General features: G+C 61.1%; 6 protein-coding genes across 6 annotated transcripts; 3 read left to right on the top strand and 3 right to left on the bottom strand.

Moving 5' to 3' along the window:
• Nucleotides 1-19: 19 nt before the first annotated feature.
• Nucleotides 20-1,072, top strand: BDZ90DRAFT_125214 (hypothetical protein). The gene is made up of 2 exons (XM_025503322.1): nucleotides 20-854; nucleotides 952-1,072. Exon 1 carries the CDS (start codon nucleotides 186-188, stop codon nucleotides 738-740), a length of 555 nt encoding a protein of 184 aa, XP_025359076.1. The 5' UTR covers nucleotides 20-185; the 3' UTR covers nucleotides 741-854; nucleotides 952-1,072.
• BDZ90DRAFT_124800 (hypothetical protein) lies at nucleotides 1,034-2,049 on the bottom strand. Its single transcript, XM_025503321.1, has one exon. The coding sequence runs from the start codon at nucleotides 1,919-1,921 to the stop codon at nucleotides 1,307-1,309; it is 615 nt and encodes a 204-aa protein (XP_025359077.1). The 5' UTR covers nucleotides 1,922-2,049; the 3' UTR covers nucleotides 1,034-1,306.
• Nucleotides 2,050-2,305: 256 nt separating this feature from the next.
• On the top strand, nucleotides 2,306-2,765 carry BDZ90DRAFT_263307 (hypothetical protein; the record flags this gene model as incomplete). The annotated part of the gene is made up of 2 exons (XM_025508599.1): nucleotides 2,306-2,493; nucleotides 2,573-2,765. 2 exons carry the CDS (start codon nucleotides 2,306-2,308, stop codon nucleotides 2,763-2,765), a joined length of 381 nt encoding a protein of 126 aa, XP_025359078.1.
• A 201-nt stretch (nucleotides 2,766-2,966) lies between these two features.
• Nucleotides 2,967-3,930, bottom strand: BDZ90DRAFT_235016 (hypothetical protein). The gene is made up of 2 exons (XM_025507231.1): nucleotides 3,911-3,930; nucleotides 2,967-3,823 (listed from the first exon to the last, which is right to left on the bottom strand). The coding sequence occupies exon 2, from the start codon at nucleotides 3,716-3,718 to the stop codon at nucleotides 3,065-3,067; it is 654 nt and encodes a 217-aa protein (XP_025359079.1). The 5' UTR covers nucleotides 3,719-3,823; nucleotides 3,911-3,930; the 3' UTR covers nucleotides 2,967-3,064.
• A 220-nt stretch (nucleotides 3,931-4,150) lies between these two features.
• On the top strand, nucleotides 4,151-5,420 carry BDZ90DRAFT_235017 (NAD(P)-binding protein). The gene is made up of 3 exons (XM_025507232.1): nucleotides 4,151-4,575; nucleotides 4,669-4,816; nucleotides 4,888-5,420. The coding sequence occupies exons 1-3, from the start codon at nucleotides 4,211-4,213 to the stop codon at nucleotides 5,287-5,289; spliced, it is 915 nt and encodes a 304-aa protein (XP_025359080.1). The 5' UTR covers nucleotides 4,151-4,210; the 3' UTR covers nucleotides 5,290-5,420.
• A 44-nt stretch (nucleotides 5,421-5,464) lies between these two features.
• BDZ90DRAFT_282398 (hypothetical protein) lies at nucleotides 5,465-11,149 on the bottom strand (the record flags this gene model as incomplete). The annotated part of the gene is made up of 1 exon (XM_025509455.1): nucleotides 5,465-11,149. One exon carries the CDS (start codon nucleotides 11,147-11,149, stop codon nucleotides 5,465-5,467), a length of 5,685 nt encoding a protein of 1,894 aa, XP_025359081.1.
• Nucleotides 11,150-11,428: the final 279 nt, after the last annotated feature.

Below are 11,428 nucleotides of genomic sequence, written 5' to 3' on the forward strand. Positions count from 1 at the left end.
AGCGGGGGCAAAATCAAGGATAAAGGCCTCGAAGCGGATCGAGATGACCATGGCGATGCGCGAGTGCGAGGACGAACGATCACGAAGCGCAAGAGCGTGGGCGAGCCGCCCTCTCCGCGTATCACCTCGCTTCGCTTCGCCATCAAATCAGCTCAAGAGCACGGACAGTTCGAGGGAGCATATCGATGGCACGCCGGGTGCAAAGACGTCTTGCACGACCGGCTCTGATGCGCAAGGCGGAGGAGGAGCATAGTATGGGTTTGACGGGCTCGAGGAGACCTGTAGCTTCTCTGCTTGGCTGGAGAGGGCCGTACGGTCGCAGCGGTATCACCAGCCTCGTCTGCGTTGATGCGCCGCTTGCCGCGTCAACGCCGCTTGCCGAATCAACGCCGCTTAGACCAGATACTGATCCTGTCGGGCGACTTGTCGAGCTTGACAGGCCACTCGCAGTCGTCTCTGCGGCCAAGATAGCGGCACGAAAAGGTCTGATTCCGATCTTTGCCAAGATCCGCAGCTTCTGTGCAGACTCCCCAAAAGCGGACGTCACAGTCCGGTGCGTACCCACGGGAGCAAGGGCTCGCGAACTCGAGCGTCTGCGGAGCAAGGTACCCATAGTCGGCTACCAGGACCGTCGTATTGGCTCCGACCCCCTCAGCTCGCCTCCTGCAGAAGTACTGCGAGTGAGTAGTATTGACCGCGTGCTTCACGGGCGTGCAAAAATTATTGTAGCCGTAAAGTGAGGGTGAAAGCTTGCCCTGGTCTTGCCAGAGGCATTGCGAGTGGGTAGCTACGACTGCGACCGCGTGTACACCGATGGCCAAGAAACAGAGACTGAGCATAATGGGCGATCGAGGGTGAGTTGGGAGGGAAAGCGAAGCTAAGCTCATTGATCCTGACTTTTTGAGCCGCTAACACCCCTGGGAGATGGTCTCGGCAAACGAACGTGCGCAGCCTTGCATCCAGACTCGCCGCAGCTTGAGGCGATATCTCGGCGGCTTCATTGAGGCAATGGAGTAGGACTGGACGGCAAAGAGGACATCCTTACGGCCGGCCCGGCACGAGTCCGCTTGATGCACGTGTGTAGCTAGCCAGCGCGCAAACGACGGCGCATGAGAAGAGGTGAAGGTGCATTCCAAGCCAGCTGAACCAGACTGCTAAAGGGAGACGCCTCCCCCTCAGGCTCACGTTGGCGACGCCTGCGCGAAAGTCACAGCCAGCCCTATTTTCGGCTTTCAAATGAGCAACGAGCTATCATTTCATCATGCTCGGAGGGAGAGCGACCAGCAAAAGCAGCACAGCCTCGTTGTCAGGCGAAGAGCGAAAGACACGCAACGCGTTTTGTCAAGGTCGACGAAAGTATCGCAGAAGACCGTCGCGTTGCCCCACGAACCGTCACCGTGTCACCCTCACTGGGCTCCACGAGCTCCAATGAGCCGCACCATCTCAAGGACCCCCCCCTCAGCTTCATCCAAATATCGACACTGACGGGCGCATAAGCCGAGGTGGGAAAAGTAACAGGCCATTCGCAATCGTCCTTCCGTCCAATAAATTTGCAATTGAAGGTTGAGGGGTCACGGGTCCTATCGGAGGGCGCATCACAGACGCCCCACGTATGGTAGTCGCACTGAGAGCCGCGTGCAAAGCCCTTATGCCCACAAGGCGTCGCCACCTCAAGCGTCTCGGGTCGGAGGAAGCCATAGTCGGCGACCATGATCCTCAGCCAGTAGACGGAGGGGCACACATACTCGGCGTGGGTTGTGTTGAGTATCGTGATTGGCGCTCTGCAGAAAAGAATGTACCCATACTTTTCGGGCGAGAGCGTGCCAGGCCCCTGCCACTCGCAAGTGTGATGGTCTGCGGCCGCGTGGAGCACGGAGAATGCCGCGTAGAGAATGCACGAAAACCAGTGTCTGTGCAGCATAACGTAGAGCGCGAAGAAGTGTTGTCGATGCGGGCGAGGTCAAGCTCGCGGAGGTGTGATTGTGGTGGGAAGTACAACGGCACATCTGACTAGCTCGGTGCGTGTAACTCGATCGTCTAGACTGCGGAGGTGGGCAAGGGTGCGGCAACATGCCCGGGGCTCCTTCGGGGCAGAAGTGCTTGGTGCCAATGGTGGGCTGACATGCTCAGCCGCCTCTTCGTTTGCACGCGTGACCAGCGGCGCCAAACGATCTTGTCATGCCGCCGCAGAAGCAAAGGGCCAAGAGGGCAGATCGATGGGCAGCTACTGTACGTTGGCAACAGCAGCTTCTCTTCACTATCCTCCTGATCACCGCGAAGCAAAACGGCGCAACTCCAAGAATCCATGAACTCCAACAGTATGGTCGCTACTCCTGCGTCTCGCGGCGGCGGTACCGAGCGGGGCAAGGCTCTGGGCCACAGCAAGCGTCGCTTTTCCCTCGGTGTTCTTGCTTTCACGACATTCCTCTACCTACTGATTGCCTTTTCCACCATGGTTTCTGCCACGAACTGCTGCGTAATCTACGGGCAATGGTGCGCACCATTCTTGACTCTACGCCTTCGCTGCTCTCCGTATTTCCCGCTAACACGCGGCACTGCTTCTTGCGCGCAGCCAGCCATCAACTCAGTGCACGGTCAACAACTGCTCATGCCAGCACGCCCGCAGGTCAGAGATGATCCGTGCCATCCCTGGACAGGGTGGCCATTCCTTTGCCGGTGATGCTCGCACTGATGCCAAACGGACGAAGAGCACTGCACCCAACCAACCTGTTCTACGCTCTGAGGTCATCGAGAAGGACAACTAGCCTGCCTGGCTTGTCAAGACGGGTAGCTCCTCCAGCTGAGCCACCCAGAGAGGGTCAAGCTATCTGAAGGGCGTCGAGGGGACAAGCTCTTAAGGATCAGTCCAGCTCGTGCGCCAACCGCAGCTGGTCAGAAGACGTCAACGGCCGCCCTACCCTCTCTCCATCGTTCAATTCGAGTTCACTCTCAAGTCTCTGCTTTCTCTTTTTGTTAAAGCGAGCGTCCCATTTCACTCGCGCAGATACTGCCTGCCTAGAGTCAATCAGAAGTCAATTCTGCCTCACGTCTGAGCGCGCACATCTCACGGCCCTCCCTCCTTCTTCCTCCAGATATCCACGCTCTTGGGCGCATTGGCCGAGTTTGCATAGGTGATGGGCCATTCACAATCATCCATACGACCCATATAGCGACAATTAAAGGTCGAAGGGTCATTATCCTTGCCTGCGGGCGCATCACAGAGGGCCCAAGTGTGATAGCTGCAGTCGAAATTAGTCCCGTAGCCCCCACCCCCGCAGGGCGTCGAGAACTCAAGCTTGCCAGGAGCCAGGAAACCATAGTCGGCTGCAAGAGCGTAGAGGACGATGGGAGAGGGACAAATGTACTGAGCGTGAGTGCTGTTGATCTCGATCTTGGGCGCCCGGCAGAACAGTTGGTATGTGCCGTACGATTCGGGAGAGAGCAGGCCAGGACCCTGCCAGTCGCAAGTGTAGTGGTCCGCTGCGGTCCTGAGGACGAGTTGAACCACGCAAAGGATCGACCACAAGACGGCGTGCATTACAATGCGGATCGAAGGGCAGGCTTGTGGTGAGGTGGCGTAGACTGTGGGGTTGGGGTGAGAGGAACTGCCAGCTCGGATCGATGTGTTTTGGAAGACAAATTGGTGCGCACTCAAAGGCGAGAACCTTGCACGCTCCTCTCGAACCAGCGCAACAGAATTGGTGGTGTGCGAGGGCATGGTATGACCCTATCGTATTCGGCGCCTTTTCATTTCTTCCGCTCGCCCTGGACGCGTGTGAAGGATGGGCTGTGCGTTCCGCCCTTTCGTTGCGCCGGTGACGAGCTGCGGAAGAGACATTGTTGCGGATTGCGGCCACTGGATCAATACGGTCGCAGAGCGGGCACGCATGCTCTTCGCAAGCTCACCCACCTCATTGCCATGATTGTGAGTTTGCTCAAGAGCGAAGCTGCTTTTGCCTCCTCGGTCTCGCTAGTCTGGGGCCCCGCTCCACTCGGCTCTGGTCAGTCGCGTGGCCGGCATGAGCGAGGGCCGGCTTCGACTCCGGCCTTGGATTTGACCCACTCGAAGCCGGACGTGCGCCCTTTGCTTTCCCATCGTGACTACATGTTGCGTCGTGCAGCGCTCATCTTCCCTCACCTGGTCCCTACCATTGCTCACTCACTCCCGCACTCCACATCTCTTCGCCTCTTCTCCTCATCACTGCCCGCCATGTCCTCTTCGTCTCGTCTAGCTCAATTGGCATCGCACCTCCAACCCTCGGACGTGATTCCTCGCCCATCACCCCTGGTCGGCGCACTCCTCCAGGATCAAGTAGCAATCATTACCGGCTCCGGTCAAGGAATTGGCCGCGCAACTGCTCTCCTCTTTGCCTCTCATGGCGCAAAAGTAGTCGTCTCCGACCTCGACAAGGCTCGATCCGCTGCCGTAGCCAAAGAGATTCAGGATGCCGGTGGAGAGGCAATCGACTTTGCGGGCAACGTCATGGCAGACGATTTTGCAGAGGGCGTCGTCAAGGCTGCGGTCGACAAGTGGGGGAAGATCAACCATCTGATCAACAATGCCGGATTCACAAAGTGAGAGCGGCGACCGCATATAGCCAGCCTCGTTTTCCACTCGCCGCCTTCTACTGACACTCCTCTCTCTCCTCTGCCTTATCGCGCGGGCAGCGACAAGATGCTCCATACCACGGACGATGCCACCTTCCGCATGATGCTCGAGGTGCACACGGTAGCCCCCTTCAGGCTGGCGAGAGCTGCTGCCCCCTACCTGCGAATCAAGGAGGCAGAAAAGCGCGAGAATCGTTCCATCGTCATGGTGAGTCCGCCCCCCTCTCATCACCCCAGCCTCTTCATCCTCCTCAACTGACACTCGCACTGGGCGTACAGATCGGCTCTACCTCGGGCAACCACGGTAATGTCGGGCAAATCAACTATGCGGCCGGCAAAGCCTCATTGATTGGGATGACCAAGACTCTGGCAAAAGAATGGGGTCCCTTTGGCGTGCGAGCAAATCTGTGCGCCTTTGGCTGGATCGACACTCGCCTCACTCAATCCAAGGCTAGCGGTGCTGCCATTGAGATCGATGGCAAGAAGGTTGCGCTTGGGATTCCAGGCAGACCGGCTGCTGGCGGTAGCGGGGGAGCGAGTGTCAATGCTACGGCGGACATCCCGCTGGGCAGGCCGGGAAGAACTGACGAGGCTGCTAGTGCAGTCCTCTTCCTGGCAAGTGGGCTCGCCAGCTACGTAAACGGGCAGATCATCGAGGTGACGGGAGGAAGAGGCATCTGAGCGAGCGCCCATGAATCATCGCAGCAATGTCAATGCATGCCGCATGGGTAGCGAAATGTGTCGTCTGTTGTGTCGCGATACATAGAACAAAAGAGCTCGACGCCCTCCAAGGTTGCACCTCTCTTCATGGCCCGCCTCGCCCTTTATCATCCTGGCGCGCGATTTCGCCTCGCCCTCACTTCCAAAGATCCGCAGCCATAGCCTGGCTCTTTACCCTCCTACTCTCCTCGCCGTCGTCCGCCGTTCCTCCACTCGCACCACTCGCCTCCGTAGCCGAGGCGCTCCTCCTCTGTCCCGCCTGCTGACCCTGCTGAGTTTGGGAGGAGGGAGCAGCACGACGCTGTGGCGATCCCCTTGTCCCGCCAGCCGTGAATGCCTGAGCAGTCGCGCTCAGACGCTGCGATCCCAAGGACAAAGCTGGGTCCGTCGGTCCATCAGAGTGCTGGGCATAGCGGGGCGTTGGCGTCTTGCTGGCAGAGCTGCCGTACCCGCGAGAAGGCGAGGATGAGGCAGACGACGCGCCAAAGGAGGGAAGCATCCGCGAGCCCGCTGGGCTGCGATTCGCCGCGCTGTTTGAGGAGGCGGAGGGAAGAAGGCCGTCGGCAGATTGGCTGCCCCAGCCTCCGTATCGCCCATCCTGACGCTGAGCCTGCTTCTGCTGCTGCTGCTGCTGCTGCTGCTGCTGCTGCGGGTGAGGTACATAGTATTCGCTCTCATCCCCAGAGGTGGCCGCGTCCCCCGATCCTCCATCGACGGGGCCGGTGGCGGATCCCATCATCGAGGCAGAGGGACTGCCATACTGCCGCTGCTGCTGCTGCTGCTGCTGTGGGAGCCTCATGTGCGGGGGTACGCCGTACGCCGAACTCGACGTCGACGTCGACGACAAGCCGCGCCCTGCAAATCGAGAGCCCGTGGACTCGCCGTATCGCGCCTGCGACTGCGCCGTTGGCTGCGAAGATGTGGGGCTGTGCGCTGCGATATCGAGGTAAGGACTACTCGTGCTGGCCGCGTAGTGCTGGTAGCCTCCATAGCGTTGTTGTGGCTGCTGCTGCTGATGCTGCTGACCGCTACCGTAATGGTGAGGCTGTGGCATGCTCGCGTATTGCTGCTGCTGCTGGTAGTAGCCACCTGCTCCGGGCGCCTGCAGCAAGTACGGCGATTGTGCGACATTCCCCTGCTGGAAGTACGCCGACGGCTGACCATAGCCTTGCTGGTGAGCATGTTGTTGCTGGAAATGCAAGTCTCCAGCACTCCTGCTGCCCAGCAAGCTCGTTGTCCTCGTTGCCCCAGGACCACCCATTCCCACTCCGAGTCCGCCGTTGCGTCCGTGCATACCCCCAGGCGAAGGTGTGGCTGCGTCGTCATCTAGCAGACTGGAGGGGAGGAAGTTGTCCGTTCCCACATCGCCTAGCTCAGCAGAGCCGTGTGACCCTGCTTGAGTCGACGAGGCGGCGCCGGTGCTTTGCTGGCTCGCTGAAGGCATCATCATGGAGGCCATGTGCGGTCGTGCCTGATAGTAGCGGCTAGCTCCATGTTGCGCACCTCCACCGCTCGCATTACCGGCAGCATTGCTCTCGAGGAACGTCAAAGGTCCGTGACCCCATGTGGAGCTCGTCCCAGAGTTGCCCGCCAAGCCGGCGGTAGGAAGGAGTGGAGTAGGCATGGTGCTATGCACCCTCGAGGCGGGCAGCGAAGTCGAAGAAGTCAAGGGGACCCCTGCTGCTGCGTGGTGGTGGGGTACGGGCATCTCCACAGACGGGGAAGGGGAGACGGGAAGGCCAGACAGGGCCGATGAGCCTGCGAGGCTGCTGCTTTGCGCTACGCTTCCTCCTGAAGAGGGCGAAGGCCCGCCTAGCTCGGAATTGACCATGAAGCTCGGTGAGTGGGCGCCTGGGCGAGTAGTGCCGAATGAGGCTGGCTGGCCACCACGCCCGCTCCCGATCACAGCTCGATGCGAGAAGGCCAACCCGCCACCGCGTTGCGCATTGCTGCTGCTGGCGCTGAAGTCGAGCTCTGGCCGAGTGGTCGAGGAAAGGTCGACGGGGAAGGAGGACTGGTAGGCGAATGGGGAAGAGCTGGCCCCCGCAGCTGGCGCTGAGGCGTTTGCTGACGGGGAGGGCGTAGCCAAGCTGCTTCCGTTCGCATCGCGCTGGGCTTCCGCGCTGCTTAGGCTTGGCTTCAATGTCGTGGCGAACGGTCCCGCAGCAAATGTCGCCGATGGGCTGGTCGCCGCAGACGATGAGTGGCCACGCGCGCGCATGGACGCTGGCTCCGTAGGTGGGGCACGACCAGCTGGAGATGCGGCTGGTTGAGCTGCCGGTGCAGACGATCGCGGCGAATTCAGATTGCCCGTCTTCGAGGCGGATGCCTGCGAGGGGAGCTTGACGGCTACTGATCCGGGAGAAAGTGCTGCGGTTGCAGAGGGCTCTACCTCCTTTGCAGCAGGCACACCCTGCTGAACCGTGCCGGCCTTTTCCGCTCCTTTCCTCACTCCGAGCTCAGCAGGTGGTCCAGCCCCTCTTCTCATCTCCTTGTCCTTATTTGGCAACACGACCTCACTGATCACCTTGCCCCTTTGAAATCGCTTCCTGAAAAATTCATCGTCTCGATTCAGCGTACGCGCGCTCAGTGTCACGAGCGGTGGCTCCCACGTCAGGATGTAGGGCTGGCGAGGCTGAGCCTGCTGCTGAGAGGCGAGCGAGGATGCGGACGGGTGGACCGGAGCTTTCCCCTTGTTCTGGCCTAAGGTAGCAGGCTTAGAAGCCTTGCACGAGGAGGGATTGACCCGGACTTTGAACTTGTTCCATACCGGGGGCGGGTCGAGGGGCAAGGACTCCCGCGTGGCGAAGGATTCGGGACGAGGGGGAGCGACAGGCTTGGCTGACGGCGCAGCTGTTACTTGAGGAGTAGCTTGCTTGCCTCGAGGCGCGTCATTTCCTCCTGCGGCAGCGCGTGGCCCGGTGGGGATCGGACGTTGCCCTGGTGCTGTAGCTGAGGATGTGACCTCGGAGCCCTTCTGCTGCTGCTGCTGCTGCTGTTGTCCAGCTTGCGCCTGACCAGACACTCCCTTAATCGCAAGACCTTTCTGCGTCGAGCCCTGAGCTTGGGTCTGAGATTGAGGCTGCGTAGCAGCACCCCCTTCCCTCGCCTTGGCGCTGGCATCATCATTTGCCCTGATCTGATCAATCACACTATCCAAGCTCGCCATACTCTCCAGCGAGGTAGAGGGCAGGCCAGGCGCAGGGCGACGGAGCAGTTGCGGCGACGGCGGACTGCCTTGCTTTGGCGATGTAGCACCCTTGGGCGAAGCCGCAAACGGCTGAGCTGTTGGAGAGCGTCTAGCCGCCGGACCGGGAGGGGCAGCAATGGGCGCTTTACGACGCCATGAAGTGGCTTCGTCGCTTGGTGAGAGGACGGTGGGAGGGGAGGGGCGTCCGTTAGGCATCGGCATCGTGCCGTGCGGAGCCGCAGCCTTAGGATCCCACAAGCTCGGCCTCGCGTTCGTCGCTGTAGCAACAGCAGCCGCAGCGGCTGCCGTCTCCTGCTTCTTGCGCGCCTCCTCAGCACTGGCTGCCTGTCTTCTCTGCTCCTCCAATCGCTTCTGCCTCTCTCCCTCGGCCTTCTTCCTTTGAGCCTCCTGCGCCTCCTTGGCTGCCCGTTCCTTCTCGGCTTTCGCCTCAGCCTCGGCCTTCATCTTCTCCTCGATAGCCGCGGCCTTCAGACGCGCCCGCTCTTTTTCGGCAGCTCGAAGCTGCTCCTCTTCTTCCCGACGTCGACGAGCACGTTCCACTGCTGAGTGCATCTCTTGCCGGTCGGACGCGTCGGTCGAGGCGGCGGGAGGGGCAGCTGCGGCGGCCGGAGAGCGGACAGAAGAGGGCGGGCTGCGAGCTGCTTGTGCTGGAGCTGCAGGTTGCGCAGGTGGGCTGGTAGGGGCAGCCGGCTCTGCTCTTCTTCCCCAAGGCACGATGGGCTTAGAGGGCGCAACGATTGGGGCCGAGGGCGAGCTCGTAGCAGCTGCCGCTGTTGATGGAGTTGGTGCTGATGGGCGCTCGATTTCTCTTGCCTGAGGCGGCGGCGGTGGCGGCGTCGATTGTGGTTGCTGCTGCTGCTGCTGCTGCTGCTGCTGTTGCTGCTGTTGGATGGCGAGATGCGGGGGCAGGGCTCTCCCAGTCGATGGAGCTGGCGCGGGGGCTACGGCCTGCTGCTGCTGCTGCTGCTGCGGCGGGGGTGGCGAGACTGCCGTTGTGGCTGCGGGCTTGCTAGTCGCTGCGTAAGGCGATGGGCGCTTTGCGATCGTTGGCGGAGACTTGATCTGCGGAGGAGCTTCAGGCGCTGGCGCAGCCATCGTCGGCGAAGTAGTCGCATTGCTGGCCGGCGGCGAGGTGGGCTTCGGAGCACCAGTACCGAGCGACTGGTGCGTCTGATTGCGCTGCGCCAGCGGTCCCCAAGCTCGGACCGCAGCCTGATTGACAGGCGGGGCCCCTCCTGCACCGCCTCCTGCTCCCCCTGACCCGTCATCGTACCGCCGCCCTCCAAAGCGCGATCCTCCTCTTGCATCATACCCTCCGCCACGTCCTGCATACGAGTCGAGAGAGATGGACGCCTCGCCTGACATGATGTCGAGTGTCTCTTTTACAACAGGGCGTCGAGCCGGCTGCTGCTGGACGGGCGCTGCTACTCGTGGGGCGGACTGTGCCGGATGCTGCGGCTGCGGCTGCGATGCTGGCGGCGCCTGCCCTGACGTTACTGCCGCCTGTTGAGCCTGAGCTTGCTTCTGTGGCCAGCTGCGATCGTGGTTGACATCTCTGAATCGCTCCTCCTTGCTCACCGGTACACCTCCCGGCCCTGTCGCGCCCTCTTTAGCATGATCCATCTCGCTCTCCTTCTGTGAAGGATGGGCCGGAATCTTGTACTGCGTGCCATCTGCAAACTCGACGACCTCGTCGAGGAACCCGCCGTCCTCATCATCGAGCTCGTCCCAGTGCTCACCACTCTGCGTGTTCGTAGTCCCACGAAAGCGGTCCAAGCTTTTCAGGTACTGCTCGTGCCGCGCTTGAGCTTCTGCCGCCTCTTGTCTCTCCTTTTCCTCTTGCGCCTTCTTGACTGCCGCGGCCTCTGCGGCAGTAGGGAAGTCCTTGTTGGCGATGCGCGAGGATGAAGATGTGGCGGGACCTTTGGAGACTTTGGCCCAGGGTGCTGCAGAAGGGCCCGTTGTGGCGGCAGTGGATGGACTGCCTGATGCTGGGCTGCCGCTGCGATTCATTGACCCCAGTGTCGCTGCCCGCAGCCCTGGACTGGCCTTGACGTCTCCACCGGGCGAGGCTGAGCGGGCGTTGGACATCGTCGTCGATAGGCGTGGAGAGGCAGTGGCGCCTGCAGCTGCTGCGGACCCTGATGAGGCTGGGAGTGGGGATGCCTTTGCTGCGCTTTGAGTTGGTGATGCCCATGATGGCTGCGCAGGCTTGGGCGTAGCTGCGAGCTTGGCCGACGTGAGGCGCGATGCCGCTGAAGCAGGCGTGACTGATAGTCGACTGGCTGTTGACACGGAAGGTGTAGCTGGTTTTGCTGCTAGCGAAGGCGATGAAGCGGATGCTGTCGGTGGTGGTGTTGGGCTGGCCTTCTCAAGAAACATCTTGTTGACATTGAAGGATGTGAACTTCTTTGGCGGTGCTGCACCTCCCAGACCAGCCGCCGTCGCTGCAGCTAATGTAGGCGACGGAGTCGACGCCGGCGCGGGCGCGGACACGGCGGGCGCAGAGATGGCATCGTTGGATACGACGGGTGTCGTACTCACGGTATCTTGTGTTGGCTGACCATTGGCATCGTTGCTGCTGGCATTGGTCTCGGTCGCTGCGCTCATCCTCTCGACGGGGATGGCTGCGAGACTGCAATGGACGGGTATGAGGGCGACGAGGAGGCACCGAGGCGTGTGATGATGGTGTATACAAAGGCCATGCGACGTGCCCAGGTGCGTATATGCTGCCTCTTTTCCTTACTGGAGGGCGGCTGCCTCGTCGCGGTGGTGATGTCGGCGTCAAGGTCAAGTGGATACCGCTGCTGCTGCACTGACCTGGGCGGCTGACTGACCGTCTGTGCCTGCCTGCCCGCCTGCCTGCCTGCCTGCCCTGACCGCTCAGTC

The sequence above is a fragment of the Jaminaea rosea genome, assembly GCF_003144245.1.
Source record: "Jaminaea rosea strain MCA 5214 unplaced genomic scaffold BDZ90scaffold_20, whole genome shotgun sequence".
NCBI classification, from domain to species: Eukaryota; Fungi; Basidiomycota; class Exobasidiomycetes; order Microstromatales; genus Jaminaea; species Jaminaea rosea.

Coding starts and splice junctions, on each gene's coding strand:
- BDZ90DRAFT_125214 (XM_025503322.1), top strand. CDS start 186: ATGGCACGCCGGGTGCAAAGACGTCTTGCACGACCGGCTCTGATGCGC.
- BDZ90DRAFT_124800 (XM_025503321.1), bottom strand. CDS start 1,921: ATGCTGCACAGACACTGGTTTTCGTGCATTCTCTACGCGGCATTCTCC.
- BDZ90DRAFT_235016 (XM_025507231.1), bottom strand. CDS start 3,718: ATGCCCTCGCACACCACCAATTCTGTTGCGCTGGTTCGAGAGGAGCGT.
- BDZ90DRAFT_235017 (XM_025507232.1), top strand. CDS start 4,211: ATGTCCTCTTCGTCTCGTCTAGCTCAATTGGCATCGCACCTCCAACCC. Junction 4,576..4,668: donor AACAATGCCGGATTCACAAA/GTGAGAGCGGCG, acceptor TCGCGCGGGCAG/CGACAAGATGCTCCATACCA. Junction 4,817..4,887: donor AGAATCGTTCCATCGTCATG/GTGAGTCCGCCC, acceptor CTGGGCGTACAG/ATCGGCTCTACCTCGGGCAA.